General features: G+C 64.1%; 3 protein-coding genes across 5 annotated transcripts in view; 1 reads left to right on the forward strand and 2 right to left on the reverse strand.

The window, feature by feature from the left end:
• The window catches only part of LIMS2 (LIM zinc finger domain containing 2), a 33,680-nt gene extending 22,525 nt beyond the window's left edge, over positions 1-11,155 (forward strand). For all 3 annotated transcript variants that reach the window (XM_072960795.1, XM_072960796.1, XM_006196075.4), the window contains exons 5-10: positions 6,453-6,602; positions 7,397-7,547; positions 8,412-8,504; positions 9,135-9,183; positions 9,316-9,391; positions 9,997-11,155. In XM_072960795.1, coding sequence (XP_072816896.1) covers positions 6,453-6,602; positions 7,397-7,547; positions 8,412-8,504; positions 9,135-9,183; positions 9,316-9,391; positions 9,997-10,144 — 667 coding nt within the window. In that variant the 3' untranslated portion in view covers positions 10,145-11,155. The remainder of the gene's footprint in view (positions 1-6,452; positions 6,603-7,396; positions 7,548-8,411; positions 8,505-9,134; positions 9,184-9,315; positions 9,392-9,996) is intronic.
• GPR17 (G protein-coupled receptor 17) lies at positions 258-1,365 on the reverse strand. The gene has a single exon (XM_015238624.3). The coding sequence runs from the start codon at positions 1,344-1,346 to the stop codon at positions 327-329; it is 1,020 nt and encodes a 339-aa protein (XP_015094110.1). The 5' UTR covers positions 1,347-1,365; the 3' UTR covers positions 258-326.
• A 580-nt stretch (positions 11,156-11,735) lies between the features above and the next one.
• The window catches only part of MYO7B (myosin VIIB), an 85,576-nt gene continuing 72,162 nt past the window's right edge, over positions 11,736-25,149 (reverse strand). The window contains exons 28-47 of the mRNA XM_072962063.1: positions 24,283-24,456; positions 23,449-23,676; positions 21,980-22,147; positions 21,307-21,424; positions 21,097-21,223; positions 20,338-20,504; positions 19,207-19,388; positions 18,175-18,305; positions 17,762-17,919; positions 17,450-17,603; positions 16,820-16,975; positions 15,877-15,982; positions 14,868-14,981; positions 14,545-14,632; positions 13,880-13,986; positions 13,360-13,545; positions 13,039-13,155; positions 12,788-12,871; positions 12,505-12,624; positions 11,736-12,078 (exon numbers count right to left, since the gene is read on the reverse strand). Coding sequence (XP_072818164.1) covers positions 11,977-12,078; positions 12,505-12,624; positions 12,788-12,871; positions 13,039-13,155; positions 13,360-13,545; positions 13,880-13,986; positions 14,545-14,632; positions 14,868-14,981; positions 15,877-15,982; positions 16,820-16,975; positions 17,450-17,603; positions 17,762-17,919; positions 18,175-18,305; positions 19,207-19,388; positions 20,338-20,504; positions 21,097-21,223; positions 21,307-21,424; positions 21,980-22,147; positions 23,449-23,676; positions 24,283-24,456 — 2,787 coding nt within the window. The 3' untranslated portion in view covers positions 11,736-11,976. The remainder of the gene's footprint in view (positions 12,079-12,504; positions 12,625-12,787; positions 12,872-13,038; positions 13,156-13,359; positions 13,546-13,879; positions 13,987-14,544; positions 14,633-14,867; positions 14,982-15,876; positions 15,983-16,819; positions 16,976-17,449; positions 17,604-17,761; positions 17,920-18,174; positions 18,306-19,206; positions 19,389-20,337; positions 20,505-21,096; positions 21,224-21,306; positions 21,425-21,979; positions 22,148-23,448; positions 23,677-24,282; positions 24,457-25,149) is intronic.

A 25,149-nucleotide genomic window follows, 5' to 3' on the forward strand; every position in this document is an offset into this window, starting at 1 on the left:
TTGTTCAGGAATGTGCCTCCCGCCTCCTCGCCACCTCCCCGTGGGGTGAAGGCACCGAGTGACCAGGGCCCGTGGGCGAGCAGGGCCACCGCCGTCTTTGCAGAGGGGCAGGTCCGGTCCCTCCTGTTCTCCCTCTCCTGGGCTTTGCATGTCAAGGAAGACAGACCTCAGCGCCGGGTGATGAGCTCCAACCTCGGAGCGGGCGGTAGTGACCTGCTGAGGTCTCCGTGTCTTTTCTCGGGAACGACGGGGAGGAGATGGGCTCCTCCCTCGTGGGTCCGAGGGGTCGTCCTTCTAGACTGGGCGGTGGGGCTGGTGGCCCTGGCTCACAGCTCGGACCTGGCGCTCAGCGAGCTCTCGTTGGTCTTCCCGTCCGCACTGGGGGGCGGCCCCGAGAGCCTCCGGCCGCAGAGGAGGTTGCACAGGGCTTCTCGGAACTTCTCGGCCACGAAGAAGTACATGATGGGGTCGAGGGCGCCGTTGAGGCTGGTGAGGCAGGAGGTGATGCGGTTGCCGAGCGCCAGGACGCGCTGGGCGGCGCACGAGGTGTGGTCCCCGCGGTAACGCAGCACGAAGACGGCGCGGTGCACGTGGTAGGGCACAAAGCAGACCAGGAAGATGGCCAGCACCATGGCGATCATGCGGACCGCCTTGTTCTTGAGGCGCCGCTCCACGCGGGGGCCCTGCCGCAGGCGGCGGATGATCAGCAGGTAGCAGGTGACCGTGGTGACGAACGGGAAGGTGAAGGCCACGGCCAGGGACGCGAGGGCGTGCTGGGAGGCCTTCTCTCGGTATAGCTGCAGGCAGATGACCGTGTGGTTGGTCCGCACGGTCTGCGGGCTCACCAGCAGCGGGGCCATGGCCACGGCCACCACCACCCAGAGGAAGGCGCAGGCCAGGTGGGCGTGAAGGGGCCGGCGGAGCTTGAGGGACTTGACGGGGTGCACGATGGCCAGGAAGCGGTCAGCGCTGATGCAGGTGAGGAAGTAGATGCTGGCGTACATGTTGAGGTAGAAGAGGAAGCCGGTCAGCCGGCACGGGATCTCCCCGAATGGCCAGTGGTTCCCGGAGAAGTGGTAGACGAGGCGGGTGGGCAGGACCAGCACACAGGACAAGTCGGCCACAGCCAAGTGCATCAGGAACACGTTGGCCGGGGTGCCTGACTTGTGGTCCCGGACAAACAGCCACAGGGCCAGGGCGTTGCCGACAAAAGCCAGGATGAAATCCAGGAGGTAGAAAGAGGCGAAGAGGACATTCTCCAGGGGCGTCTCCTGGCCACATCGCTCTGTGGGCGCCGGGGAGGAGTTGGCAATCAGACCTGGGGGGGCCACCTTGAGGCCATTCATGCTTCAGCGGGAGGCAGAGTCCGAGTGAGCCTGGAGGGAACAAGCAGACAGGCCCCAGAGAGCCTGGGACCAGTGGGGCGTCATCCTCTGAGGGCGTCCAGACATGAGCCTTTGGTCCCTACCCACCCCTGACCCCCGAATGGGCTCGGCATTGTCTCAGGGATGGCTGAGGGCACCAGCTGTGTCCATCTGAGGGTGGCAGGAGAGGGCCTCACAGAGACCAGCTGCATCCCAGCAGCAGCCCGGGAGGAGCAGCGGGGGGAGGGGGTCGCTGTCCTGTCTGAGCTGGCTCTGCACTGAGCAAGTTCTCCATCAGCTTCTCCTGGCCTCTGCTCTCTCCCGGCATGGGGGCGGCTCTGTTAGCACCGCAGCCCCTGAGAAGGAGGCTGCTGGGTACCATCCCGGGATGGACATGGATGAAGGAGCAGGCATGGGGGGGGGTCTGCCCTGCCCTCCTGTCACAGAGGGAGCAGGATGGGTGGTCCAGACTGTGGGTGCCAGACTGTCTGGCCAGGCAGCACCTTGACCCTCCCCTTCATGCCTCATTGGCCACCACCAAGGATCCAGGGACGCCCCCTCGGCTCCAGCGTGGTTCAGGTCATCTGAAATTCTAATAGAGATGATTTCTTGTTGTTCCTGGGCATGTGTGACCTGAGGGGGAAGGCCTGGGGCCAAGTGACCGAGGGGGCTTGTTGGAAACCTGGGGGTAGGGAGGGGCTGCAGGGGGCGGAGCTAGGTACCCTGCACTCCAGGCTGCCCCCAGACCCCAACTCTGCCCCACAGTGCAGTTGTTCCCTGGCTCTCCTGGAGGGCAGCCCACGGGTACCGACCACCTCCTCTGCCCAGCAGGAGCCTGGTGCTCCGCACGCCAGTCCCGAGGGGCAGGTGGACTTACCTCATTTTACAGGTTAGGAAATTGAGGCTCTCAATCAGCCTACTTGGCCAAGGTCATTTGGCCGGGGGCTGTGGCCCTGGACGTGCAAGTCAGATCAGGAAGACAAGGCAGGGACAGCCAGCACCTCCAGGGCACTGCCGTTCTTCTGGGGGCTGACAGGTCCCTAGGCCAGGCTCAGCACCTCCCCCTCAGGGCCTGGCTCCTGGACCGGTGACATAATTTGTGCCACCCCTTGAAAGAAGGCCTTTCAAGATGGTGACCGCAGAGTGGTAAACTGAGCATGGGGCCCTGCGTGACTGCCAGGCGGTCCTGGGTGGGCATGCCAGCCCCCCACCTTCTGCTCCTGCCCAGCGCCCCCCGGCCCCCCACCCCGTGAAGGCTGCATGCCCCTGCTCTCTCTAGGGTACAGACTTAACTTGAAAACACTTTCTGGCTTCTCTCTGGTTTGTTGAGGTTTCTTTACCCACCCCCTCCCCAGTTTGGGGACTTTTGCTGCGGGTTTTGTGGCGTGTTCTGAAGTGGCTCTCTGCTACTTTCTCCACATGTCCCTGGAAACGCCTGCGCTCACTGCCCCTCAACGCTCTGCTCCAGGCAGGATGGCTGGGGTGTGTGGAGTGTGGCCTGGGCCCGGGCAGGGTTGGGGCCTGGCCGTGGGTCAAGTGCAGGCCTGGGCCTCCTTGGAGGGGACGTGGCAGTGGGAGGAGGCCTGTGGTGGCTGTCTCCCAGGCATCGCCAGCACCTCTCCCCCTTGAGGCCCTCCCCACGACCGACCAACTGGGTTAAAGGTGAGGAGTGTGGGGGCTGTCCCCGCAGCCCCGGGACAGCAGCAGGGCACTCACTCACCCGTTATAAGCCCTGAAGGTGAGACGGGAGCAGCGCTCTGTGGTCGGCTCTGATTCAGACTGGGGCGGCCTGGACAGATAGGTGGAACCATGACCAACCACAGAGGCGTCTCGAGGGTGGGGACACTTGTCCCTGCCCTGCTCCGAGTCTGTGTCTGCTGGGCCCCAGCTCCCTGCCCACCCTGCCTGCCCCACCTGCCCCACCTGCCCCGTCTGGCCCTGCCCTTACCTCTCACTGCCGGTCCCAGGGTGGCAGGTGGACTGCAGCCTGTGGGTGGTGGCGCGGGCGGTGGGCTCCGAGCAGCTGTGCTGGACAGCCGTCTATTTAAGGAGAGGAGGGGTGGCTGCAGCCCCTCGGGCCCTGAAAGGCTGCTTCATTGCTCAGGAGTCCCCTGTGTGATGGGCCACTCCTACAGCTGCCTCTGTTGCCGATGGGCCGTGAATATTCCAGTGTGTCCCAGCCATCCCCCCACCCCCCAGCTTGGCCACTGAGCGTCACAGAGGCCAAGTGTGTGACTGTCTTAGAATCCGTGGAGTGGGCGCCGGCCGGGTGGGGGGACTGGCTGGGACCAACAGACACAACAGAACGTTTCAGAACAGGGTAATTTCCTACCAGTGATGGGGGGGGCACAGGGAGGGGCTGGCTTCCACGGCAACGGGCCTGGGCTCCCGAGCCTGCTCCCGCCAGCAGCAAAGTGGGGCTTGTGAATGGGAAGGGTGGGAGCTGGGGAGTTTGTTCGGTCGAATGAGAGGGGACTCTTTCAGGACACTGGCTGTAGGGTCCCTGTGTCCTGCCCCGTATAATTAGGCCCCGTTTGGGTATGTGGAATAAATCATGGCCTTTATCTTGAGTGCGGCCCAGCTGCAGGCTGCCTCATAATGGGGCGCTGTCTGCCTGTGAGGATCGGGAGGCCCGGGTGGGCTCCTTCTCTGGATGGGAGGCCTGGGAAGACGGCCACTGCTGTCTGCTGGCCCCCAGGACTCCTCCTAGGAGTGGCCGGAGGCTGAGGGCTGTTTGGATGTTGACAGGGGCCGCTCCTAAGATGGCTCGAGTGAAGCTGGTTTTCCCGTCTTTTCAAAGACAATGTGTCCAGTAACACAGGGAATCAAATCATCACTCCTAACTTCAAAAGACTAACTTTTTTAGTTAAAAGGTTTATAAATGCACACGGCTATGGTTGGGAAATCCCTGCCCCAAGGGCTGTCTGAAATATGTTCTTTCACATTTCACATCCTGTGCACTTGGGATTGCTGCCCATTTTACAGACGAGGAAACTGAGGCTCAGAGAGGCACCATTACTGGCCAGGGACCAGGACTCAAGCACATGTCCCTCGAAAACTTAGGCTGCGTGTGTGTTTTGTCTGTTCTTCTGTTGCATCTCGATGGTAGAATTCTGAGGTTCCATTCTCCTCCTCCCCAGGAACGAATTCTGCACATTGCCCTTAGATCTGGCACAGGATCAGGTCTGTTGAAAAGATGTTTCCCATCTGGGGTTCCTTCAGGAAAGCTGGGCTCCACAGCTCTATGTTGCCTGGGAGCCGGGTGTGTGTGTACGTGCATGTGTGTCCGTGTGCAGCCCCCTGGGAGTGGCCATCTGGGAGAACTGGCTCACGGTGGCTTAAAATGATGGGGCTGGCTGGCTGCCCAGAGCACGCATTTCTGTTGTCCAGGGATTGATGACAGTGGCTTTAAGGGCGTTGATGATTGCAGCAGAATTTGGGGGAGTTGCGCTAATTTCTGTAACTTTGTAACAGAAGTCATTCCATGTGGGTTGAATGTTGTCCTGCTAAGAGGAGTTGCCAAAACGGGAGTGGGGTTGCGGGGAATAAATGCTGTGCGGCAGGGGTGGTGCGGGGGCTCTGCTGCACTGTCCGGGTGTGAGTGGGGTGGGGACAGCCCAGCGGGCTTCAGGGATCCGGGGACAGAGAGGGGCCGGAAATGGGCTGGGCCATGCAGGAGATGGAGACTGAGCCACAGGCCACGTCTGTGGTCCCTGGCCAGGTCGAGTGAGCCGGGGTCCCAGGGCCAGGAGATGGCCTTCCGGTCTCGGTCTGGCCGCGCTGTTGTGGGGAGATGGTGCCGGCCTCCTTCCCTTCCTGTCTCGCACAGTCATTCAGTCACTCACGCATCAGAAGACTCATCCTGAGCCATGGCCCTGGGTGGGGCACACGGAGTCTAAGGAGCATGGCTGGAGCCAGTCAGCAGCATAGCAGGTGGTTGTGGCATTCGCTGGGGTCCTTGCCCTTTGCCCCCGGGATTGGGGAACAAGACCCCCACAGGGCAAGCAGCATGGAGTCCAGACCCAACTGAGGTGGTGGGCCCTGCGGTCAAGGGCATGGACGTGGAGTTGGCTGCCCTGGCATCCAGGGTCTGCCCACCGCACCTGGTGGGGGTCCTGAGTCTGAGAGTTCATGTGTTACGTAGACACCTTGACCTGCCTGTAAAAGAGGCCGACACCAGTATCAGGCCTCTGTGGACACTGCCAAGATGGAGCTGGGGGCCTGGGATGGGAGGGTGGGTGGGACCGGATGCACTGCAAGCACTTACAGATCGGGGTGGCAGGTGGGGGGTGGGGAGCAGCGGACTGGGGCCTTTGTACATTATTGCCTGGGGACCCTGCCTGTAAATTCCTGTCGCCTTTGAGGCCCAAGGAAACAGAAAGCACGTTGATTTGTCCCAATGGAGCCCACAGCTGTTGCCCAGTGCAGGGAGCAGCATCAGCAGTCACTCTGAGCTCTTTACAAAAAGAGACTCTTGTGATGACGGTTCCTGGGTTTGGGGCCCCATCTGACACAGCCGTGCTTGTCTTTGGAGACAGAGAGAGCCTGTGCGTGTCTGGGCACCTCTTTGTCAGGCAGACCCCTGAGGAAGCAGGCGTGCGGGCCCGACCGGCCTGACCGCCTTGGCCCCTCGGCTGGGCAAAGTGGGGTTTTCAGGCTGATGGTCACTGGCCAGTTACTCACGTGTGTTAAAAGACATATGAAAAATAAAACAAATTTTGCAGCCAATGGCACTGAAATGTCGACTCTATTCCACCCGATGTCCTAGGCACGGAAAAAGTGTGAAGAAAAAAGTATAGTGTCTGCCCTACTGTCAAAGACAGCAGACACCACAAAGCTGCTGTATTTCCTTCTGGTCTTTGTCCTATGTAGGGGCGCCCTTCATAGAGGGCACCCGGTGGCCTCCCCGGCCTCTGGGACGGTTACCTGATTTTCTGGTCCACCAGGACAAGCTCTGGAGGCTTCCTGGCATTCATTCAAGTCTTGGGGGTGGGGAGATGCCTTCTGGAGGGGAAGGGGGGTGGCCCTGGCTGTCTGGGGAGGAAGAGGAGTGGGTCTAACCCCTGATGCCCGCCTCACCGCCCGCAGGCACCTGTGTCGACCTTGCCACAACCGGGAGAAGGCCAAGGGCCTGGGCAGGTATATCTGCCAGCGGTGTCACCTGGTCATCGACGAGCAGCCTCTCATGTTCCAGAATGACGCCTACCACCCGGACCACTTCAGCTGCACCCACTGCGGGTATGTGCACAGCCAGTTCCCTGCCGCCTGGGCGGGTGGGGAGCCCGGGGGAGCTGGGACACCCGCCCAGGGCGGTGATGGGGCAGGAGAGGACCAGGTGGGAGAGGGAGGCATCTGGAGGGTGGGGTGCAGGGCCGGGAAGGTACTGTAGCAGGAACCCCTCTCTCCAGGGCTCTGTTCAGAGGGGCCCTTTTTAAAATTTTTTTTTTTACTTCATTACTTTCTTGTTTGATTTGTTTTTTTGTGGGTAGAGTTAATTAGGTTTATTTTTTAATGGCGGCCCTGGGGACTGAACCCAGGACCTCATGCATGCTAAGCACGTGTTCTACCACTGAGCTGTACCCCCTCCCCCTCTACCCGACCTGGGAGGTCCTGAGAGACTTGGGTGAGGTCTGGCCGGCCTCCAGACAGAGCTGAGAGGAAGGGGTCGAGGGTGAGGGCGCGGAGGGCAGGGGTGAAGAGGAGGGGTTGGTGGTGGCGTTGGGGAGGGAGGGAGGAGGGGGGGAGGCTGCAGCGCGACCCCCTCCCCTGTCGCAGACACTGGGTCTGGTCCTGAGGGCCCCGGAGAACAGAGCTGCTTCTCAGAGGGCGAACAGTGGCCGCCTTCTGCAAGGGCCGTGTGGAGCCCCAGGCCCGGGGGCCTGTCTGGGCCACAGGAAGTGTCCAAAGACAGCAGAGATCAAGGTGCCGCCTGCCCCAGGGTCTCTGCTGGGACAGAGCGAGGCCCCCCCAGAAGCTGCCTCCCTGGACTGGAGGGGCTGGGGCATCACCCGGGGCTCCGCGCTGTCTTGCAGGAAGGAGCTGACGGCCGAGGCCCGGGAGCGGAAGGGCGAGCTCTACTGCCTGCCCTGCCACGACAAGATGGGCGTGCCCATCTGCGGGGCCTGCCGCCGGCCCATCGAGGGCCGCGTGGTCAACGCGCTGGGCAAGCAGTGGCACGTGGAGGTGAGCGAGGCCGGCCCTGCAGCCCCACCCCCACCCCCAGGCCGGTGGCCAGCTCCCGGCAGGCACCTTCCTCTTGGGTGGCACCCCTCCTCGCCCCTGGCTGGGGACACGTCCCTCTGCAGGACCCAGGAGATCTGAGTACACAGACTGGCTGGGCAGGCACACCCCCTTCCCTCCTCCCCGTCCTGGCCTTCTAGATGATTCCAAAGTCATGAGAAAACCACAGGGACATTTGCCCGAGGCGCCCTGTGGGATTGGGGTTCGCAGAACTGGCTGCATGTCCGGCCCCATGAGACACAGAAGCTGGGCATACCTGCCCTGAGCTGCTTAGGTGGGTCCCCCGGGGTCACCTGGAATGCTCAGCTCCATGCTGGGGGTTCCAAAGGCCTCATGGACACTACTGGGAAGGGAGGTGTGCAGGCCTAGTGACCTGGCCAGCTCAGTGGCACTCTGCTTTGGGTGGCCTCTTTGCGAAGGTCCTGACGCAGACCCCGGCCCCCAGTTCCCTGGGGGAGGGTGAATCCTCACACGCTCAAACCTCTGTCAATGCAACGATGCGCCCGGTGACTCTGGGCTTGTGGAGACGTCCAGGGCAGCCAGCGTGGGCAGCCCTCCAGGCCACAGGCCTCGCCGGTGCCTGACACCTGGGGCTGAGGGTGCCGAGACTGGGAACAGGCCCCGCGAGGTCAGTGCCACCAGTGTCACTGTGTTTTAGGGAAGGAGCGGGGTCTGCTGACCTGGGGCAGGCCATGGAGGGAACAGCTCCACTGGCCTCTGCTTCCCGTTTATTCCTGGGTGACTGCTGTCTCCTGGGGTGGGGGGGATGTGCCAGCCCTGACGCGGCCCCGCCCCCCCTCCCCCCAGCACTTTGTCTGCGCCAAGTGCGAGAAGCCGTTCCTGGGCCACCGGCACTACGAGAAGAAGGGCCTGGCCTACTGTGAGACCCACTACAACCAGGTGTGGCCCGGGGCGGAGGGCGGGCTGGCTGGGCCTGCGTGGCGCAGCTGGGTGGGGAGGCTGCCCGCCTCTGTGAGGGTCTGAGGGCGGTGGGGAGCCCGCAGGGAGGCAGGAGGGGGTGTGGGGAGCTCCACAGGAGCCCTGCTGTGGGTGCTCAGGGTCTTCGGACCTGGGCAGCCCTCTTGGCCTTGGTGTTCCCACTTAAGAAATGGGCCTGATGGCCCAGGCCTGCTGAGGGGACTGAGGGAGTTGACGGTGTGAAGTCCTGGGCTCACAGGGGTGACATGTGCCACCTTCCTCCTCCCTCCTGCCAAGCCTGGCAAGTCTGCCCAGCCGCTCTAGTGCAGAGGACAGAATTACTGCCCTGGCCACACTCCTTAGACACCAGCAGGAACAGAGGGGCCTTTTGGGGAGCTATGCCCCAACCTGCTTCTTTCCCCAGGTGGGGGGTGATTTTGATGGGTCCCGGTGTGCTTGCCTCAGGCCTGAGGCTGTGTCCTGGCAGGAGGGGCCCAGGAGGCCCGGGGGATGCTGAGAGCTGCCCTTTGGGGTAAGGTGGGGACCATCTCCCTGGCGCTGGGCTGGGGACATGAATGCCTGCAGTGTAATTAACACCTGCTCTGTCCACAGCTCTTTGGGGATGTCTGCTACAACTGTGGCCGTGTGATCGAGGGTGATGGTAAGGCCCCTCTGTCCCTGTCCTCCACCTCCTGCCACCCCCTGGCTGTGGGCCCTGCAGCTGCGCACCCAGCTGGCCCTCCCTGCACAGCTGGGCCCGTGGCTGAGGCCTGCTTATGTCTGCCCCTCACAGTGGTGTCAGCCCTCAACAAAGCCTGGTGTGTGAACTGCTTCTCCTGCTCCACCTGCAACAGCAGGCTCACCCTGAAGTAAGTCATGCCGTCCTCCCAGGGCCCGAGGGGGTGGACAGGGACCTACCCAGCATCCCCGTCCCTCCTCCTGGGGCCTGTCGGGGGCTCGGGCTGGAACTGGCTTTTCAGAGCCTCCTCCCTTCATCGGGCCTTCCCTGAATGCCCACTGTGATGAGGCTCTGGGGATGCAGCGGGAGTAGGGGACAGCCCCAGCCTCAAGAAGTCAGGTCCAGGGACCCCCAGGGCACCGTGAGAGGAGGAGTCAGACCACCTTTCAACACCCAAAGGACACTGGGCTCCTGGGAGGGCAGGGCACCCCCACTCAGGGGACAGCACACTCAGAGGCAAGGAGCCAGACCTCGTGTAGGAGGCCGAGGGGGGGGCAGGACAGCTGGAGCTGTGAGGTGAGGTACAGCCCCATTTCCGAGGACAACGGGGAGCCATGGAAGGTTGTGGAGTGCCAGCATTCAAGTGAAGTCTCTAGGCAAAAAGGGAGGCCTGGAGGCCCATCTCCTCTGGCCCAGAGGTCACCTCAGGGTCGGGCTTCCTGGCAGGGGAGCCGGTGGGCTCAGGGTGGGAGTCAGGAGACCCGGGCTGTCCTGAGAGCCGCCCATCCTCCCCAGGAACAAGTTTGTGGAGTTCGACATGAAGCCCGTGTGTAAGCGGTGCTACGAGAAGTTCCCGCTGGAGCTGAAGAAGCGGCTGAAGAAGCTGGTGGAGCTGGCAGCCCGCAGGGCTCAGCCCAAGTCTGCAGGCCTTCACCCCGCCTGAGAGCCGACCCTGCCCACCTGTCCTCCTGTCCATCCGTCTCCTGCCCACCTGTCCTCTTGTCCGCCCGTCCCTTGTCCTTCCATCTCCTGCCCCCTGTCCCCCTGCCAGCCTGTCCACCTGTCCATTGGTCTTCCTGACCTCCTACCCTTCTGTCTATCCGCCTCCTGCCCTCCTGTCCTGCCCACCCACACTCCTGTCCATCCATCCCCCTGTCCGTCTATCCCCCTGTCCGCCTGTTGTCCTGCCCACCCATCTTCCTGTCCATCTGTCCTCCAGCTCACCTGTCCTCTTACCCATCTGTCTCCTGCCCACCCGTCTCCTGCCCACCTGTCCTCCTGTCCATCATCCCCCTGTCCACCTGTTGAACTGCCCACCTGTCCTGTGCATCCGTCCTCTTGCCCCTGGGGCCCCTTCTGTTGGTGGCTTCGCTCCTCCCCCTGCTCCCTGTACCTGTTGCCTTTTCCATCTCCTCCCTCTGTTCCCTCCTCTCCATCCCTTCATGCAGCCATAGGGCAGGGCCCCGGAGGTGGTGAGCCTGTGACAGGTCCACGTCCACAGCTTCAACCCAAGGTCCTCCAGGAACAGGAGCAAATCGGGGCCAGAGTCCTGGCCTGGCTTCTCCTGACCTGTCCCATCCCCGCAGGTGGCCTCAGGGGCCCCACTACACACACACGCAGCCTGCACCCAGGCCACCACTGCAGCCCGGGGGCCATGCAGGTGAGGGGCCTCTAGGGAACCTCCCTTCTACCCCCCGACCACGCGCTCACTCAACCAGAAAGAATTCCTGCCCACAGACCAGGCCAGCCAGTCCTGCCACCTCACCCCATGGAGCAGCAGGCAGGACGAGGACCCCGCCACCAAGGCGCTTGCTGGCCCTCCGGGTGTGGCTGGGCCAGGAGGTGGTGGGTGTGGGTGGGTGGTTTATTCCAGCCTCCCGGGAGGATGCTTCCTCCGCACAGGACCTGGCATCAGGCCTCACACTCGCACAGCAAATGAAGGCTTTTTATGCAACCTCAGGGCCTGTGTGGTTTGTGGCCCCGGAGGAGGATGTGGGGCGGCAGGTGGCCTCTGGACATGCTGCCGCAGGGCTGTTGAACACTTAGACGCCAGGCAGGATGGATGTTCCGTGGCCTGGCTGCCAGCAGGGCCTGGAGAGGAGGCCCGCAGCAACCCTCAGGCCTTGAAGGCCTGCCCGGCAGGTAGGGGCAAACCCAGGCCTCCAGGGCCCTGTATCCAGCTCTGCGCTCTGTCCAGGCAGAGGCTGCCTGAGCACGAAGCCAGCGGCCTGGCCTGCATCTCCGCCAGACCCTCCTGGCCATAGCCTGTGTACCAGTGCGCTTGAAGGGACAGAGGAGAGGTGTGCAGAGGCCCCATGGGAGGCAGCTCCCAAGTCTGAGAAACAGGGAAGAAGGAGGGGAGCGGGAAGGTGGGGTGAAAGGGAAATGAAGGCTGTCACCCCCTGAGAACCTCGTGTCCCTGGACAAGTCACGGTGCTTTTTGCTTTTTCTCAAAAGGCAGCCTTTGCTGACCAGTGCCTCCCAGACCTCTTGCCCTCCCCCCGAGCCCCACGCTCTGCTCTCCCCGACACACCTACCGCTGCTCCGGGAACTTTTATTGAACATTCTTGGCGGGAGGGGGTCTCTGCCGTCCACCCATTGGCCTGGAGGCTCCCTTGAAGTCAGCACCTGGGGAGGGGGCCCCCTGGGACGCCGAGGGGTGGGGGGGCATATTCTGGGGAGGGGTGACATGAGAGGTTGCCTGCAAAGGGCAGGCCCTGGACCACCAAGACCCCCAACTAGGGAGGGAGGCTGAGTGGGCGAGAGCCCCTGCTGCTATGGGTGGACTGGGGTCGGGGCCCGGGGGCCCTGCTGCTTGTTCATAGCGCTCAGCAGCTGCTGCACGTATGAGGTCAGCAGGTCGTCCATCTTGTAGCCCTGGATGGGAGAAGGGTGGGGTCTGAGTCTGAGGGATTATTAAGGGGGGTGTGGGAGGCACCCAGCTTCTGCCCGAGGACACCCCGGGCAGGGCAATGAGGAGAGAAGCACAGCTCCTTCAGCTGGGGCCCACGTCCCCTTCCCTCCCTGGAGTGGCCCCATCCACGGGGTCCAGCTGCCAGGCCTTGCCACCACGCCCCCGGGAACACGCCCAACCCCTCGCCCCGCTTTCTCGCAGGCCTCCGCTGGCCCAGCCTGGCCCTGCCCACCCCAGGCACGACCAGCTGGGCTTCCTAGTGGGCAGCTCGCCTGGTGGCAGCCGCGGGTCAGGGTAGGGGCAGCCCAGTGCCAGGAGCTCTGGGTCTTTTGTATCTGGGCTGGGAGAAGGACCCTGGGCCTCCAGAGGTCCCCTGGCCTGGGGCTCACCAGAGAGGTCTCACACAGCAAGCGGCTGCCCCGGCCCAGGCTCCCCAGCACCATGTGGAAGTACGTGCTGCCGCTGCTCCAGCTGGCGATCTTGTTGAAGGGGTAGGTGGTGAGCAGGTCCTGGGGGCACAGCGGGCACGGGGTAGGAGCCGGCTGCAGCCCGGGGGCCCCGAGGCCCTGAGTCTGAGCTGCTGCCCGGGGGCCCCGTGTGGGAGGGATGGGAGGGCAGCCCCACCAGGCAGGAGCCCCAGGCCTGTGGCGGCCTCCCCAGCCCTGCTGCTACCTTGGTCTTGGGGTGGATGAGCAGAACCCCGTGCCGGTTGATGGCGATGAGGATGATGTCCGGATAGGAGGGCTCCGAGGCTTGCTGGGAGGGAGGCACAGCGATCACCATCTGGCCCAGGAGGCCAGGCAGCCACCTGCCTGCAACCCGCCACGTGCACACGTGCTCTCCCGAATGTGACGTGTTGGGGAGGAGCCAGGGCTGTGTGGAGCCTGCTTGGCGAGGACACCTGGGCCTGGCGCGTGGCCTACCTTCACCTCGAAGAAGGCCGACCCGAAGGTGGGCCACCGGCAGATCCACTTCAGGAAGGCCACCTTGGCTTCCTCCACCGTCTTGTCCCTGTGCTTGTCACAGGCCAGGAGGATGCTCTGAGGGAGGGGAGGGCCTGTGAGGGCCTGAGTGGGGGCCACTGCCCGACTGAGCCCTCCACACGAGGCCCCGAGGCTGTGCACAGCGTAGGGAAGGCAGCTACAGCAGACCTGGTCCAGCCCCGCAGCCCGGCACCCCGGCACCCCGGCAGGGCCCGCGTAAGGCAGCAGCTGAGGACCCCTCTCCCCGTCCCTGCTGAGGACCTTCTTCCATTCCTCCGAGGACATCAAGCGGGTGAGGTTCTCAGGCACGAGTTCCTTCAAGATCTTGGGGATACTGGCTAGATGGGACCGGTCATCGTCAAACTGGGCCTTGTAGATGAGGCCTGCCAGGTGGACAGCATCCTCCCGCGAGCACTTGTGGAACCCACGCAGGTACTTGGGCAGCTCCTGGGTGAGAGACACGCTGGGCTGTAGGCTGCCGCAGCCCTCCAACTTCATGCTCGGGTGGTAGCCCACCCGACCCAGGAGACTGAGCCTGCAAGAAGCTGGGGTCCTCAGGGTAAGGTTCCAGCAGAGAATAGTCGCTGTGTGGGGCCAGATGCCCCTGGGAGGCTGTGCCCTGCCCGTGCCATCAGGAACTTCAGGGTAGGGGCCAGTGCTCCAGGGACTGCGGGACCCTCCGCCGCCTCCCTCCCCTGCAGTCAGGTCACAGGTGCTGGGCAGGTGTGGGCTAGAGTGAGGGGGGACCCAATGCCCATCCGGAGGGAGCCTGCCCGGATACCTGATGGTAATGGAGGATGGTGTCTGCGTTCACATCTTTCCCCGGGGCCACGCCGATCCACAATTTCCGCATGAAGAACACCTGGTAGGGGAGCGTCACAGGGGCCCCTGGACAGGGGCGGCGGTGAGCACCGAGCCGGTCTCTGGCTGAGCAGGCTCCGAGGCCCCAGCCTGCCCGCGCCCTGCTCCCTGCCCCTCCTCCCCTCACATCGCTGCCGCGTTTGCTACCTCAGCCTCCCCTGATGCAAAGCCTCAGGCCTCTTCCTCCCTGACCCCTAGCTGGTCCTCATTTTCCCAGACTAGAGTAGAGGCCACCTTCTCCAGGAATGTTCTTGGCCCTCCCCACGGCATCAGCCCCCATGCACCCCTCATCACCCTGCCGTCCTGCCCTGTGCCTCTAGGACCACCCCACGCCCGGCCCCTGCCAGAGCTGGGAGAGCTCCTAGGGCAGGGCCTCACCACCTGGCCCCAGGCCTGGCTGGACCCATGACCCAGGGGACACGAAGGGGAAGGAATGAATGAATGAATGAATGAACGGGCCTGCAGGAGGTGCCAGGGAGCCTTCTGACCCTGGCCTAGGAGGCAGACAAGCCCTGCCGGGCCGCCACACCCCAGCCACACCCCTCCTTCCCCGCCCCAGCCTGCCCCCGACAGCCCTCCCCGCACCTTCCTTCTGGGGCTTGCTCTTCTTCGCCCAGTCAGACGCCTGCCGCAGGGAGTCAAAGAAGAAGTCTCCCTCCTTCTGGCTGATGACCTGGGTGGGTGGAGGGGAAGGCACGGGGGCCTGCAGGTGCGGTGGTGTCTGGGGGGCCGCCTAGCAGCCCACTTCCGGCCAGGGAGGCCAGGTGCCACACTGGGGAGGCCTTGTTCACCCCTAGATTCCACACCCCCACCCACCTTCTTCCCAACAGCCTGTGTGCAGCGAGGGGCCTGGCTTAGCACCGGTGGGAGACCCCGCCCGCCTTCCCTTGCGGCCCCTGGCCTCGCACCTTGTCGGCGATCTTGATGAAGAGGCTGCAGCCCTCCCAGGAGGCCAGCCGCAGCCGGCCGGCGACGCTGTCGCACACGTCCCGCACCCGGGTGTTGGTGCCCACCTCCAGCATCTGGGCAGAGAGGCGGCCCGTGAACGTCTCAGGACGCGGCTCAGCCTGGATGACCCTCCGTGGCCTGTCACGGCTGCCGGCCGGGGCTGGACGCGGCCTGTCCCGAGAAGGGCAAGACTTCCCCTCCAGAAACTGGCCAGGTGTTCGTGCTGTGTGGTCACAGGACTCCGTGCCACGGGGCCCCAAGAGGCCCAGCCTTTTGAACTTGCTTTGAGAGGCTGGCAGCCTGGCTGTGGGAACTTTCTGTCATGCTCCTCTGTGCTCAGAGTAGTTAAGGCCACGGAAGGCGTAGGGAGGGCTGTGAGGGCACCCCCCCCAAGCCCCCAACACCGAGCTCTGCTGCTGCCACTTGGTGAGGGCCTCCTGGTCTCAGCGGGCATCTCCCACCTCCCACCTGTCCCCCGCATTGTGCCCAGCAGCCACCCAGAGCTCTGTCCGCAGGCACACCCAGCAGCAGCCCCTGCTCGCCCACACCCAGGGCAGGGTCAGAAGCCCGCGGGGCCCCCGCGGCCTGGATTCAGCCTTGCTGACCGGCCTTCTGGCCTCCTCTCTCCTGTGCCTGGCCTAGGATGCCCTCCACTCCTTTGGGACAGTCCCGGCTCCCTCTGCACAACATCCTCCCCCGGCCAGCCCCTCCCCTGCACGGCCCGGAGCACCTGAAGGTGCCTGGTGCTCTTCACGTGTGTGGGGCACCAGGAGCGGTCTAGGGAGCGGAGGAATAGTATGGGGGAAATGGGCAGGGGCAGGCCAGCACTGAAGGTGTGACTGTCCATTTGTACTGGAAAACAGCCGTGTCCGTCGGTGGTGTTCTGTATTCCAGGGCTGACCCAGGTGCGGAGGGACCCTGCTCTAGGGTGCGGGTCGGGGAGGCCGAGGCCTTGGGGCAGGGGCTCACCTCGCTGGTGTCATTGGGCAAGTAGATCTTGTGGCAGATGCGGGAGATGTTCTGCTCCACAGCCTCCACTTCCACCTGGTGAGGGGGCTGCTTCCGGGGCCCCGTCCTGGAGCAGACAGTGCCCGCTGCACATGCCACCCGCCTCCCCGCCCACGCCAGTCCAAGCCACTAGCTGCTCTAAGCCAAGCTACACGCCAGGTACAAAGCACAAGGTCCACCGAGGCCGCTGTGCAGGGTGGCGGGGGGCGGGTTCCCAGGCAGCTACCTGGCCTGGGGTGCTCAGCACACGGCCCAGAGGAGGCAGCAGAGGCCAACCTGGCCTCATCTCCCAGGTGCCCCGAGACTCTGAGAAGGCTAGGGGCCTGGTGCACATGTGGGGAGGAGACCCAGGCTGCCTGGAGGGCTCGTGTTTTCCTTCTCACACAGCTGGACATCGGGCGGGTCAGGGACCTTCCCCACCACGACCCAGGCAGTCACCCACTGTCACGGCCCCTCCCAAGGCCACCCCACCCCCTCCCACAGTGATGGGAGACCCAGCGGGGGACTGGAGGGCAGGCACAGCAGGGGAAGAGCTGCCCGACTGTGGGAGGGCACACGGACTGGCAGGGGATAGTCTGAGCTTGGCCACTCGGGTCTGGGCCAGGTCGGGGCCCAGGTGGCTCAGGGCATCAGAGTCACCCATTGGCTGCTGGACAGTTCACTCTGTGGTCTGGACAGGCAGCGGGGGTGTGGGCAGGGTTGCTCGTGCCCAGAAACCTACACTGACCACCTGGGCCTCCCCGCAGCCTCTGCCTCCCCAAACTGACACCAGCTTCTGGAGAGGGAGGAGGGTCGTGCTATGCTGGGAAGAGTCCCCACTTGATCACGAGCTTCTGGAGGGCCGGCGGGGCCCCTCGGTCTCCCCAGTCCGATCTGCCCAGGATCCGGGGGCCAGCAGGCTCACCTCAAGACCCTCTGAATGCGGCGGCTGCAGTCGGGGGCCAGCACCCTCCTCCTCCGACTGTCTATGAACTTCTGGGCGTGGGGCAGCAGCGCCTTGCTGGGCGGGAAGAGGCCGGTGCAGAGCCACAGCAGCTGCCAGCCCCGCTCCTCGCTGTACCTGGTGGGGCAGCACCTGTCAGCCCAGGAGGGGCCCCTCCCAGAGGCTGGGGCCAGCTGGGTACCTTGGGGAAACAGGGCGTGAGGCCTGCCCCAGTCCCAGAGCCAGGAGGGCCCCTGCCCAGGTGCCCACTGCCACCAAAGCTTTTACAACTTTTACCTCCACGCAGAGGAGGGCCTTGTGGCTTAGAAAGCTGGGGCCTGCCCAGGGGACAAACGAGAGAGAGTGGGAGGGACAGAGCCCTGGGCAGCTCGGTTTCCCTCCCTGCTCTGACCAGCCCGGAGGGTCAGCAGGACAGACTGGGGTTCCAACCCCTCCCACTGACACTGTGACAGCCCAGGCAGGCTGTGTGCCCGCACCTGGTGCCGTCTCCCCCTCTGAATGGTGGGCACAGCCACCGGGGGCTGGGGCGAGGACTGAGGGGGCCCCAGCCCAGCCACCTGCATGCCCTCCGCCCTCCCCGCCCTGGCAGACCTCTTGGTGTTGTGTGTCAGCTGCTTCAGGATCTGACAGTAGACCTCGTCCTGCAGGGCTGCCTCCTGGAGGGCCCCCGAGAAGATCTGGTCGGTGAGCACCAGGGAGGTCCAGGCCTGCCGGGAGGGGTAGTCGCCCATGTACCTGAGGATGGGTGCGGCCGTCAAGGAGAACAAGCTGGGGACTGCGGGTCACCACGACCCTGAGCCTGGTCCCCAAGCTGACCCCGGCCCGCCCTCTGCCCGGGGCTCCAGGAGACTGGCTTCTTGGCGGGACCGGTGTGGGCCAGAGAGGCTGACTGGGGAAGGATATCGATGAAGATCTGACAGGCGACATCCCGTAGCTCAGTGTTGGCATGAACACGCTTGAGCAGAGGCTGCCTCAGCGGCTCCACGGAGTGGGCCCACAGGTGGCCCCGGGCCTGGGCTGCGGGGAACATGGCCCTGCTGACCGCCTCCTTCTCCGGGGCCCTGTGAGGGATGCAGGCTGGGGTGAGGGCCTTCTCCGTCCCCTCCCGTGGGCACCCACTGGGGAGAGACCTGGGCTCCACACCCCCTGGACGCCCCCTGTGCTCATGGCACTCAGCTAAGAAACAACGGGGCACTGTCCCCGTCTCCCAGGGCGCTCGTGGGAGGATCAGAGGGTCCCCTCCCTGCCCGGGGAGGCCAGGTGGGAGCGCAGAGGGGCTGGCTGGGCCAGGGCCTGGGGATGGGCAGGGCGGGCACCTAAAATACTCATAGGAGAATTCCTCCAGGGTGTGCAGCTTCTCCTCGGGCTGCTCCTCCGGGGACAGCTCTGCGGGCCGCCCCTCCTGGGCCGCCAGCTTCCGCTTCTCTGGTGACATGGCCAGCAAGCTCTGTGGGGGCACGGGCCTCTGGGTGTCCAAGAGCCCCTGCCCCTGGGCCCTTCCCATGGGCTCCCCTGGCCTGGTCGCCTCAGGGACTTGGGAGGGGCCAGACCACAGGGCCAGACAGGCCAGGGCCTACCCTTCCTGTACCACCTGCTATGTGACCCAGGACCAGTGACCAGGCATCTCTGAGCCTGTCTCCTTTCCCTTAGGAGGGTTCTCAGGCCCATCAGGCTCCCCTTCCCCAGGGTATCTCTCCTCAGGGGCATCTCTGACCCTGGCCCTGCCTGCCGGGGTCCCCGCCTCCTTCAGGCCTCAGCACAAATGTCACTCCCTCAGACGCCTTCCTGGACAGGACAAGCCCTGACCCTGTGACTTGGTCCTGTAACAACCAGGGCTTCTTCTTGGTGGCAGTTGGTACACCTGCCATCAAATCATTATTTGTCTACATGCTCCCTGAGGGCGGAGATGCTACTGAGTTCAGTCCTGTATTGCGGGCCTGGGGCACACACTCGACATGCAATACATGCACGGAGAAATGCCTGTCTGCCCTTCCTCCCTGTGGGGCTGGCTGTGGGGGCGGGGGTGGGCTGGTTCTCAAGGGTAGGGAGGCTTGAGCCCCCTCGGGTCAGGGTCTAAATGAGGTGGAGGTGAGAATGGGTTCAGTCCCAGAACACTGCCGGTGGGCAGGGATGGAAGGAATGACCATTTGCTGGACACCTATTCAGTGCCAAGTGCTGTGTCAGGCCCTGCACAAGCACCTAGAGCCTCACCACCACCCACAGGGATGACGGGGCTCTCTGTGAGGGGGTAAGCAGGTCCCTGAGTGAGGACCCCAGGCCGGGCATCCCGGCCATGTCCCCAGGTGCCCACGGGTGCCCGGCTGAGGGCAGGTGAGCATGTGCGTTACCAGCAGCTGCACCGAGGGCTTGGTGACCGTCGGGATGATGTAGAGGCAGGCGGTGGGCACCAGCCCCGTCTTGCCCGTCCTGTCATTCTGGGCCAGGGTCCAGTTTTCAGAGGCCAGCAGTCCTTGCTTCTTTGTCAGGATCAGCAAGTCCCCCTTCTTGAAGGGCAGGAGGGTGACATCATCTACAAATCCAGGTCACACATGCACATGGGGCAGAGAAGTCGCCATTTACCCAGGGCTCTGCAGAGGCCGGAGGCCGTGCGGGCATCCTGCGGGCAGTCTCCGCTGACGGGATAGGAGCCGGAGACACAGAGCACGGCCACCCCGACAGTGAGTGGTGGTGGGACTCCCCGATCTCAGGCTCCCCGAGCTCCTGGCGTGGGCAGGAGCTGGGGGTGTCGGCTCAGAGGGCTGGCCAGGAGGTGGCCTGGGAGGCAGGAGGCAGGTGGGCAAGGGGGACACAACACCAACTGGCAGTCACCACCCCTGCCGGGGAGATGGGTGACCTCTCTAAGCCTGTCTCCCTTTCTGTAAAATGGAGAAGGGACCCCCCTACCACCGGGGCAGCTGGGAGGACGGATCAGGCAGCAGGGACTATGTTTCGGGTGGGGTTCACATCTCTTGCTGCTGTGAGACCCCCGTGCACAGCCCCTCCCCCACACCACCCTCTTTTCTGAGGCCTCATTTCCAGGAGAGCACAGCTCCCAGAGAACCAGACAGTTGGGGCTTAAATCCCCCCACCACATACTCCACCCACCCAGGGCTGGGTGGCCCTGAACAGGCCGCATCCCTTCTAAGCCTCTGGTCCTTGCTATAAAATGGGACAGAAGAGCGGCTGAGGGGCTGGTGTGCGAGGCACAGGCAGTGGCCCAGCTAGTCTCTGCAGGGGGGGTCACTGGCCCCTCCCCTGCTCCGGGCAGAGGCCCAGCTCCCAGTGAGCTTCCTCTCAGAGGGTCTGAGATACCTCCTTGAGCCCCTGGTTTTGTGGAAGGGAGGGCCTGGCCCGCAGCTGCCCCCACCCCAGTGCTCAGTGGGGAAGCCCCCTCTCTGCTCCAGTCCACCCAGACCTGGCCCGAGCCAACCATGCCCTCCCTGGCCACGCAAGCCGCCCCTCCCCACCGGGCCAGGCACCTGTGGCCTTCCTGTCCTGCAGTGCCATGGTGAATACGGATCTCTCCTTCAGGCCCTCCAGAAACAAGGCCACCAGCTCGGCGATGGCCACACTGCTAGGGGACCTGAATTCGTGTTCCTCTTCGTGCAGCGTGGACAGCAACAGTTTCTGCCCACCCAGGGCCTCCCTGAGGGGAAAAGGGTGCGACATGACCAGAGGCCTCCTCCACCCAACCCCTTGTGTGGGCCCCTCCACAGCCTTAGAAGGTGACCCTCCTGAGTTACAGATGAGGGAACACAGTGGCGTGTCCAGGGCCACGGCAGGGCTGAGGGCTAAGTGCAGGGTCTGTCCAAGTCCAGGACCTTGCTGTGTGTGTAGGCAGGTGAGCCGGAGCTCAGGGTCCCTTGGGCTTCAAAGACAATGGTGGCGCCAAACCCCAGTCTGCATCAGCTCTGGGCAGGTCATGCAGTGGCCGGGGCACAGGGCCACCACAGGGATACCAGCCTGGGGGAGCTTGAGTCCCCCAGCCTCTGGATGCCTGACTCATCTATCTGCAGGCTTGGGGATGCTGTGGGGACTGACTGGCATAGAGAAGCGTGGCCAGGGTGCGCCCTGCCCACCCTGGTCATGGTTATAGTGCAGAGACACAGGACTTCACGGGGTGGTGTGGCCCAGGGACAGTGGAGGACGGGTCCTGTACATGTGCCATCTCTCCTGGAGCCCCAAGGACAGAGGTTGTGGGGACAGAGGTCTGGGGCACCTTCCCTCCAGGTACCCACCTGTCGGTGATGAGACTCATGATCTCTAGGAAAGAGAGTTCCAGGAGCATCTTCTCTTTCTGGTCCAGAAAGTACAGCCCCTTCCAGTTAACAGCCAAGATCAGCTGAGTCTTGGGCAGTCGGGGGCCTGGCCGGAGGAGACGGGGTTGTGAAGCCCGGACTGGCCCCGGGGGCCCCACCTGCACTCCCTTCCCCCGTCACAACCATTACCTGAGAGTGTGGTGACTTCAAAGAGTCGGGAGAAGAGCAGCGGCCACCGCAAACGGGCAGTGTCCACCACCTGTTCCTGCACGGCCAGTGGCGTGGCCCGCTTCTGGGTGTATGGTGCCTGCGTGGAGGACACCACATGTCACCTCCATCACTCATCATCCCCCAGCCGACTACTTGCCCAGCACCCAGGGTGGATCATTCAATGAAGCCTCTGCCTACATTGAGGTAAGTGCGGGCGAGGGCCAAGGGGGAGGCTCTGGTTGTGGGGGGGAGGACCCCTCAGGGGGCTCTGGAGAAAGCGGCTTTTCCCTCTGCAGCATCAGGACTCCCGAGGGCTGAAAGGCTGGCTGCTGCCCGCTGACTCAGCCCGGGAGACTGGGAGGGGCACGTGTGTGTCTGTGCCCTCACTGAGCTGCCCTGATCCATCCAAGATGCCAACTTGGAAGGAGGAGGGAAGGTGGAAGGGGCCTGTGACAGGGAGGGGACCTGAACAAGATGGTTTAATCCTGAAGAGGCAGGGTGAGGCTCCTGGGCAAGTAAAAGTCTCCTGTTCTCCAGTGTGGTGGGTGGGGAACCCATGATGGGGGCTCCAGCCTCTTGACACATCCAGGGCACACTTATCCCCCCTAAAAGAGCTGCAGAGCCCAAGTGCGCAGACTCCGTGGAGGCTGACCTTGGTGTGGGCAGCGGTGACCAGGCTGGCCCACGTGTCTGGGGGCTTGGTCCTGTACAGCTTGGAGGAGACACAGCTGGGCAGCAGCACCTGGATGGCCTCTCTCCCCGCCGAGGCACCAAACTGCACGTAGCAATGCTGGGCCAGCAGCTCCACCAGCTCTTCCTCCTGCACAGCCCAGAACCCCCCCGGGGTTCTGTGTGAGCCCACCCTCCCCTGCAGCGCCTTGCCCCTTGCCCAGCTCTTGCCCCAGCACAGCAGAGGTGACCGGAGCTCAAGCAAGAGCCGAGAGCATGAGCAGCCACCCTTTCAGCCACATCTGCCAGGCAGGACCTGTCCCTTCCCCAACAAGGCAGCAACACTGTGCGTCCTGACCAGGTCCCAACGTGGGCTGTGCTCGGGCTGGCGGGCCGGGACCCCACCCCCATCAGCCCTGGCCTGAGCCCTGCGGGCCCTCTGCCTGAGGACAACGGGTGATCCCCGCCCCATGTCCTCTCTCAGCCCTATGGAGCCAGTGAGTGTGCAGGAAGGAGCTCTGAGGCAAAGGTGGCGCCACAACACTGCTGTCTGCGTGGGGTAAGTGTGGGCAAGGCCACACCTTGTCCTCCCTGGTCCCCACATGCATGGCTTCTGCGGGGACTCATCTGGGCATGGGGCTGTGTAAGTCACCAGCACAGCCCAGCACAGAGCAAGGCTCTCCCCTCCGGAAGCCCCAGTGCCAAGCAGACCCCTTCTTTCCAGGACACTGAAACTGGGCCAAGCCACCTAGTCGCCTGCCCTCTGGTCCCCTGGCCCCCGCCTCTCCCTGCCCACTGTCCTGTTCCAGGCTGGCCTCCAAGACTGCTGCAGCTGCCTCTGATCCCCAGAGCATCCTCTGGGTTCAGCCCAGGGAGGTCTGCCCCCCCTGAAGAGGGGCAGTGCTGCTCCAGGACCTCAGGTGCACGACCTCCTCTCCCTCTATTCTCACTGCCATCAGGAAAGCTCTGGTGACTCTGCACGTGCTTGATAAGGGCCCGAGGCTCTGAGAGGTGACCTAATGTTCCAAGGCCACACCTTGGAAGAGGCACAGGTGGGACCCGGATTCAAGTGCTGGGGCTCCAAGGCCATGCTCTTGACCCCCAGGCCCTGTGTCCCCTAAGCAGCTGCTGTGGTGGAGCCGATGGCAGGACTCTCCAGCCTGCTGCCGGACCCACCCTCACAGGCTAGAGTGAACCGTGGCTGAGGAAGGAGATGGAGGCCCAGGCAGGGACAGCTGCGCCCTGAGGGGCCCGGGGCCCGGCACTCGCGGACACATTCCTGGGTCCACTCCTCTCCCTGGGCCTCCTGCCCGCCACGCTCCCCTCTGCCTCCCGGGGGGCGTCCCTGGTGGCCGCCGCCCCAGCTGGTCCAGACGGCCCCGTCTGCGAACTGTCTCCCTGGGGCTGTGTGATGCGCGTGGCTTCAGCGCCCTGGCACCGTGGTCCCCTCACCTTCTCGAAGCTGTACTCTCCGGACCGGACTCCGTGGAGGACTTGACGGTAAATGAGCTGGGTGCTGACGGGGTCCTCCCGGGAGTTGTGCCAGGGGGTGAAGAACTCCTTCCGGAAGTAGAGGCGCCAGGGCGCCTGGCGCTCGCTCCCGCCCCTCTCCCGGGCCAGCTGCTCACACTGGGCCACGGCGTCCATCACATGGTCGCGCCCGCTGCCCAGGGACCAGAACTGAGGCCAGAACCGGGGCGGCAGGGGTGAGCGACCACTGTGGCTCCAGCCCCGGGGACCCCGCCCTCCACGCAGGCCTGCGCGCTGGGAGGATAGCACCCTCTGGACCCTGTGGGGCTCCTCCCCCACAGGGCGTGGCCTGTCAATCACCCCCAAACACCCCACGGCCCCGCCCACAGGAGGCGTGTGCCCACGTGACTGGGTCCAAATGCCTTGGCTGGTCGGTGTGAGTGAGTATGGGTCTGAGGTTGTGGGCCTGAGGGTCAGGGCATCCGGAAGGCAATGATGTGGGGTTTGGGTGGGCCTGTGCCGGTGTGTCCCTCCACACTGCTGCACGGGGTATGAGCTCCTGCACAGGATGTGGGCTGCTGGGACATGGCAGGGGACCTTTGAGGTGTGCAGGTGCCACTATCTGGGGCCAGGGTACAGCCACAAGGCTGAGGGTGTGAGTGCTGGGGCAGGGGGACAGGCTGCCTGGTTGTGAGGCAGGTCTGTGTGGGAGAGCTTGTGTTTGTGTCTGTGTTTGGAGCCAGGAGGGCTAACTGTGGCCAGGCTGGCCTGTGTGTGTAAGGGAGGCGGGCAGAGGATGGGACCCCCGGCCAGTACCTTGTCATACACGGCAACCTGCAGGGAAAAGCCCAGGTGGTCGCCGAGGCCCTGCTTACGGGCGATGTGCAGGCAGACTTCCCGAGACGTCGAGGCGGAGTCCACCGTGACGGTCAGGCTCTCTCCAGTCGCCAAGGTGACATGGACCGGGATGTGCTTCTTGGACTTGACAGCCTGGGAACAGATGGAGACTGATGTCCTCTGCCCAGGAGGCCCCTGGGTTCAGCTGCCCACGCTGGAGCTTCCGGAATCTGGGGCCCAGAGGCAGGCACCCCATCCCCTCTACCCAACCCGCCATCCCTGCTAGCCCACCCCGGCGGGTTCCGAGGCCTGGGCCTCCTGATGCCCCACCCAGCTCAGCAGGGAGTTAACGAAGTCCAGGCCAGCAGACGTTTGTGCTGAGCTGACGGGCTGGGCCGGGGCAGGAGCAACGCCCACAGTGCAGCCTGGCAGTTCGTAGGCTTCTCCTAGTTCGAATCGGCTGTCCGTGGGGTGCAGCCTGCAGGCCGAAGGCCCCGCTTTAACCTGAGAACCCTGAGCTTTGGCGAGGTTGAGTGACTCAGAATCACACAAGGTCAGAGAGCTCTTGGAAATGTCCGAGTCTTGGACTCTGGACCATTTGGGGTCCAAGGAAGCTCCTGTCCCCCTCTGTACAGGGGGTGAGCCTGGCCACGTGGCTGCTGCGAGTTTACATGCACCACCAGGGCTCCTGGGCCGGGCAGGCAGATAAGGTGGAAGAGGGGGCGGCCCTGTGGACCTGGCTGGCGGGGTGAGACAGGGAAGGGATGCAGCAGGAGGTGACCCAGGTGGAGGGCACCACGGGGGACTGGTACTGAGTTCGTTCCAGGAGCCACGGTACAGTGGGGT

This window comes from Vicugna pacos, chromosome 5 (genome assembly GCF_048564905.1).
Source record: "Vicugna pacos chromosome 5, VicPac4, whole genome shotgun sequence".
Lineage (NCBI taxonomy): Eukaryota > Metazoa > Chordata > Mammalia > Artiodactyla > Camelidae > Vicugna > Vicugna pacos.

What these genes read in the sequence shown, in the direction of transcription:
- GPR17 (XM_015238624.3), bottom strand. Translation starts at nt 1,346, where the DNA reads ATGAATGGCCTCAAGGTGGCCCCCCCAGGTCTGATTGCCAACTCCTCC.